General features: G+C 37.0%; 1 protein-coding gene across 4 annotated transcripts; it reads right to left on the bottom strand.

Annotated features, from left to right (window-relative positions):
- Positions 1-373: 373 nt before the first annotated feature.
- On the bottom strand, positions 374-5,831 carry LOC128167658 (monocarboxylate transporter 14-like). 4 transcript variants are annotated; one of them, XM_052833500.1, is made up of 6 exons: positions 5,656-5,831; positions 4,054-4,122; positions 3,166-3,389; positions 2,791-2,934; positions 1,454-2,443; positions 374-851 (listed from the first exon to the last, which is right to left on the bottom strand). In XM_052833500.1, exons 3-6 carry the CDS (start codon positions 3,356-3,358, stop codon positions 679-681), a joined length of 1,500 nt encoding a protein of 499 aa, XP_052689460.1. In that variant the 5' UTR covers positions 3,359-3,389; positions 4,054-4,122; positions 5,656-5,831; the 3' UTR covers positions 374-678. The 4 variants fall into 4 exon arrangements, with proteins under 4 accessions (XP_052689460.1, XP_052689459.1, XP_052689462.1 ...); XM_052833499.1 differs by having other exon boundaries at positions 3,166-3,361; XM_052833502.1 differs by lacking the exon at positions 4,054-4,122.
- Between the last annotated feature and the right edge of the window lie 169 nt (positions 5,832-6,000).

Here is a 6,000-nt window from a genome sequence, read left to right as displayed (position 1 = left end):
TACTATAGAATCTGCGTGCATCATACGGATGATACAAAGACACAATACCTTAAACGGAAAGTAACGGCATTTACAAGTAACTACATGTTAACAAACTGAAGGAAAACCCGTAGAAACATACACGTAAAACAAAAAAAAATACTTCGTGTGATAAAATATGCCTGGATTAGTACCAATGTACGATGAACCAGTACATTTCAGGCCATGTCTCTCCTCCAAGCAGGGTATGGTTCACTTTGTGGTATTTTTTCATAACGGAAGATTTTTTTGCCCTATAAGCGCCACAGTATCGAACCTTGTTAGAGTCATGTTTGCTCTGACTAGATTAAATACCAGTAATTCAAACAATTATAAAATTATAACAAAAAAAAGGTTAATCACTGGTTTCATTTAATAGTAAAAAAGAAAAATACCACTTTATTAAGTATCTCCCCTAAGTAAGAATGCAAAACAAAAAAAAATACTTTTAAAAACTGTAAAAAGTAGCACATAGAAGCTTAGGGCGAAAACTGTTGGCAAACAAATGACTTCAATCATTACCGCCAAACACAAAATGGAACGTACTAAAAACAAGGTGATACATTAATAAAAGTCCATAAAAATATCACAAGATTTACAACAGCACCAAGTTGTAATTAAGTAACAAATCTATAAACGTATTTATAATATATAACCCAACTATCCGACAGGAATAGCTACTTCTGTGGTGAAGTCCTGTTCCTTCTTCGATGGAGTTTTGCAGACCTTCCTTGACACAGGAATGATGGCCATGAGGAGCCCTGAGACAATAACTGTAAACGCCGAGACATAGAAGGCAGCGGCGGACGAACCCGTGGCCTCTCCGATCCAACCTGTAACAATGGAAAAAACCATAGACGTTGTAAAGTTTAAATTTTTTTTTTCGGTTTAAATGAGGTATTGGCTTTTCAATTATTTTTATGTTAACATGTAACTTTTTGGGGGTATCTTCTGAAAACCATGATGTAGGCAAATACATTAAACACAAAAATTACAATTTTTTTGTTATAACAATAACATATAACTTATTTTCGATATCATTTCTTTATTGTGTAATAGATGCAATTACATACATCAAAAAACTTTTCAAAAAAGTCTCGTTTTAATGATAAAATTTTCTCATATTCCTTCTTTCTACCGTAATGAATGTAATACTACATACAACACATAAGTTCCAATTATATACAGTGAGTATATTTTTTTCTAATCCTAATCGAAACTTGTTAAAAGAAAACCAAACAATTTGAAAGCAGGAGCATGGAAGGTTACTTGTATTTTTAAAGGACAAAACCATTTACTAATAGAAAATCTGTGAACCCGATTAGTGCAATGTTGATCAGTTATGTGCGTGTTAAGATTTGATTAAATAGCATCGCCCCCAATTATCAGAAGTTCAGATACCTAGCACTCATAAATGATAGATGATTCAACTTACCGCCTATCGGTGGACCAATTATACAACCGACTCCGTTGGCTAACATCAGGAACCCCATTGCGTCCCCTAAGTAGTGGATCCCCACTAGATCTGCTGTGACCACAACCAAAAGTCCTAAAATTAAACCAAACATAGTCCCCCATATAACCCCCACGATCGCTAACCCAACCATGGAATGAGCTATTTCTAAAGGAATAAAAAGTCCCACGATTCCTACGCCTAAATTCACAACAATGAAAAGGTAGATCCGATTGATCTTTGGTATGTTTCCGAATACGCCTCCTAACACACAGCCCACGAAAGATCCGCCACTAAAAAGAGAGATCAGAGTGGCCGACTCTTTCTGAGAGAAACCGATGGTCGTGAAGTATTCGGGGCCCAGGATTAGAGGAATCACGGTTCCAAAATTCCACAACACGTTGTTGACAACAAAAATGCAGAATGGAACATTCTTCAAAAGAGCCAACATCACGGACAGTATGGAGTTCGAATTCACGTCCTCGTCCGGAGATTGGCTAGTCAGAAGAGACTGGCGTTCTACGGCACTAATATTCACGCCGTTGGCTTCGGTCTTCCCGTTTGTTCCGTTTTTCTCTGGTGACTTTTCCTTTGCGACGAGTATATCTAAAACCAATTCAGAAGCATTCACATCTTTGATAAGGCTTTCTTTTTCAAACTGACTTGAGGATTCGTTTCTTTTGATTTCCTTAAGCTCTATGGCCAGCTTTTCTTTCGCTTTCTGCTTCTTTTGCAACGGAGAATCTCGGAGCAGTGCGGAAAACACAAACGCGTTCAGGTTGATTCCGGCGACTACGAGGAATGACCCCCTCCATCCATACTCGTCAATGAGGTACTGGACTAGATTGGGGAACACTATCCCCCCGAGCCCCGACCCTGCGGTCGCCACCCCCGTGGCTAAACTTCTGTGTTTGTCGTAGTACAGGCCGGACATTGTGTGGGAAGGCACGTATAACAAACAATAGCCGAGACCTATAATAAAAGTATATACATGTTCGGTATTCTTCATATTGTAAGTAATCCATACGCTTGGTTAACAAGAAATGCTAATTATGAACTCGCACGGTTAAAACTGTTGAAGTTATTAAAAAAATCAAATGTTAAATGACCTCGTAAGTCACATCAGAGATGTAAATAACGAATAATGAAAAATGTTATTTACGTCTCTAGTCACATGCAGGTGAATATAACCTTAGACGAAGTCATATTTTGATAAAGCCAATATTTCATTTAAAATCAGCCAACTTTAATTTAAAGTTCCGGAGTTGACCTCGGTTTCAGAATTGAAATTTTTCGACCACACCCCGTTCATAACTGACCTGTGACAATGCCATAGAAGAAGAGAAGGAAGATCATGTTCATGGTGAAGGGCAGGACAATGAGGCCACAGGTGCTGAGTACGGCCCCCAGGAAACAGACTCGGCGGTACGACATCTTCCTCATCAGGATGCTGGCCAGGGGACCTACACATTGACAGGTGAGCCATCAGTAACAAAATTATCAAAGCTGGGTTGCTCTTAACTTCGAACGTTTGTAAAGGTTTGCCTTTAAAGGGTTTGAACCGAAACACCCTTAAATTTAAACAAAAGTTACATATGAATCCCCCTTTTACATTTGAACGATACATATATATACAGAGAGTATCGCTTCAATCTCTAATGCAAATAAAAGTTTTGGAGACATTGACCACTGACCCGCTCCTAGGAAGATCCCGACATTGATGGAACCAATGAGAGAGATGAAAGCCAAGCTGACGTCAAAATGATGGAGAAGTTCCACAATGTACACGCCAAACGAGGTCGCCATCCCGAAAGCCATGAACTGGATCCAGAAAGCCGAGGCAATGATCACCAGTCCCCACGGGTTCTCTACATCCAAACAGGCCATCTTCTACAAAAGGAGCGGGATAGGAGAAACACTCGAAACAAACACAGACTGATGTATAAAAAAACCCCATGTACATACGAAAGTATATAAAAACGTCCCACTCATTTCTACATTTCAATGAGGATTATTTGACAGAGACTGAGGAAATCCGGAACCCGTTTTTTATCAAACAGCTCGGAAATGAAGTTCTAACAACAACAAATTGCGCATGAATAAGAAATACTTGCTAAGTCAGCTGGGTACGAAGCGATCGATGCTGAATTAAGGGTATCCGGTGCTTATTTTTGCGGGGATGAGTGTACCTACTTTAGGTTTTCTGTTTTCCTATAACATGCCTTTGTGACCTAAAGTTGACCACTCAAACCGTGATAAGATCACACTCGGGTAAACGTATACACATACTACATGATTGTCACGTGGAGCGGTCAGCTACAAAATGTGTTGGGGCGGTGGGTCGTCTGCGCTGTGATATTTTTGCATCGATTAAATAGAAATCAACCCCCCAAAAAATAAAAAATTAATTAAAAATATTAAATTAAAGAAGAAAATCAAAATGAAAAAAATTCTAATCAATTTTATGAAAATGATTGAGTTTTAATGCACAACAACTGGCGGAAACAGTCTCCTATTTATACAAAGCGGATGAACAATCGCTACATGTATTGTAGTTAAAAAATACTGTAATTTATTCAAACCTGTTTGAATCAAGATGGATATCGTCTCATCAATGCCAAACGAAGAAGTGTTTGGTCCTCATTTCCATACTAAAATATATACAAGGGCAATTAATGGTTTATTACAGGTTTAATGTTAAACAGAAATGAATTTATCGGTTCTTTCTTCAACCATATATACATGTATATACACGATAAGAATAGTGCAGTGCATCGTGTGACATTACTTTTGGATTAACCCTAGTAGTTTGGATGATATTACTTTTGTATCAACCCTTGTAGTAGATTATAAAAGTTAAAAGGATATCATAAGAATTTAAGATATTTATGAGCGTTTGCGTAAGAGGGGGCATGAAAAAAATATTGAATGCTAACCGCAAAATCCACCCCAAAAGCATACAAAATAAACACGTGTATATACCTTAAAACATGCTCTTGTTTTATATATGCCATGTATTTTTATTTGTTATAACGAATTTGTTAGCATTTATACATGTACCTGGTTATTCAATTTCACCAAAAACCGGCATACCAATATTCTGTGCAACCAGGCAACGTTTTCTCAATTTAAAGGGCCATTTATTACAAGTAAAATCAATATGTCGGACTGCGTTATTAAAATGTATTGACCGTTTTTATATAACAAGTAATGTTTATCGTAACACAGCAATAAGATTTTCCCTGTCTGGAAACGCTCTATAATTGTTGATTTAGTCTTTAATTTCTAGGTAATTTACAGGAGATTTTGTCAGATTTCTTTTTTATTTGCATGACCTTAGGTACAATTAAGGGATTGATAAATAATATAACTCATAAGGATTTTACATGCATAATATTGTAATCGGCCAGAGTTAAAATCAAAATCACAGTTAGATCTACAGACACACATGCACAGTGACACTAGTTATTGATCGAATAAATCGGGGCGGATTGTCATTGGTCAACAACAAAAAGGAGCGAGGAAAGGTGTAAACATACACTGGTCAATAACTTGACATATATTCAGATATTTTTATACATTCCATTTCCTCTGACATGCTCTCTCGTCACTTCAAATATGGGTTAGGAGGACATAATTACGTAAGAGTATCATACATAGCTCTGTACAGTAAACACTGGTAAATGTAAACAGTTTTAAAAAGACACCAGAGAGAATTTTCAAACCCATGAACATTGCAAATCTCTCTCTCTCTCTCTCTCTCTCTCTCTCTCTCTCTCTCTCTCTCTCTCTCTCTCTCTCAAAACATACCGTTACGACAACTTACCCTGAACCGAACTCCTCTAACTAAACAGTGTTGAAGACTGATACAACCTATACTGATATATCTTGATCAGCTTCAGAGATTTTAATAACTTGAACCAGAGACATAAATAAATGTTATTTATGTCTCTGCGTGAACAGTTTGTGTTAACGAATTTCAACGAAATAAATGAATAAGGACCCCATAAAAGATCTTAAATCACTCGCTAAAGATACATAAAACTATCTTCAGTTAACGTGTTATATCTCTCAAAAACCAGAAAAAAATGGCATAGAGACTGTCAAAAGCTGTGGCAGAGGAAATTCGAACAATATCGTAATTAATAATTAATGTCATTATGTGTATCGTTAATTAAGTATACCTTGATCCGTGAGGAAAAGAAGACACCGTTAAGTCCAAGAACCGCACTCCTCCTAATGAAGTGGTCACATCTTCACAAGTTTTCTTCTCTTTAGTTTAAAGCTTTGAAAATACAAGTCTGAGAGTCTGGCAGGCCCTCTCGATCGGCTCGTAGATTCTGGTTAATTCAGACTATTACTGATTCGGGTGATGCCAGTTTTGCGTTATTTTTTTTTTTTTTTATATAATCTGGTCCTTATTGATACATCATTTAGTTACCAAGAATTACTCGGTCTTAGAAGTTAGAGCAATAGTTAGACCGGCAAATCTATTTGTTTTCCTTTAAAGTTCCTATATCAAAATAAAT

This window comes from Crassostrea angulata, chromosome 10 (genome assembly GCF_025612915.1).
Source record: "Crassostrea angulata isolate pt1a10 chromosome 10, ASM2561291v2, whole genome shotgun sequence".
Taxonomy (NCBI): Eukaryota; Metazoa; Mollusca; class Bivalvia; order Ostreida; family Ostreidae; genus Magallana; species Magallana angulata.
Note: the sequence above shows the minus strand (reverse complement) of the source record. Positions and strands in the feature narration are given on the sequence as shown.

Bases quoted from the DNA above. Each gene is read 5' to 3' on its own strand.
- LOC128167658 (XM_052833500.1), bottom strand. From the start codon at position 3,358: ATGGCCTGTTTGGATGTAGAGAACCCGTGGGGACTGGTGATCATTGCC. The intron at 2,935-3,165 runs GTCAGTGGTCAA...GTCAATGTGTAG, and splicing joins CGGGATCTTCCTAGGAGCGG to GTCCCCTGGCCAGCATCCTG. The intron at 852-1,453 runs GTAAGTTGAATC...CCATTGTTACAG, and splicing joins AATTGGTCCACCGATAGGCG to GTTGGATCGGAGAGGCCACG.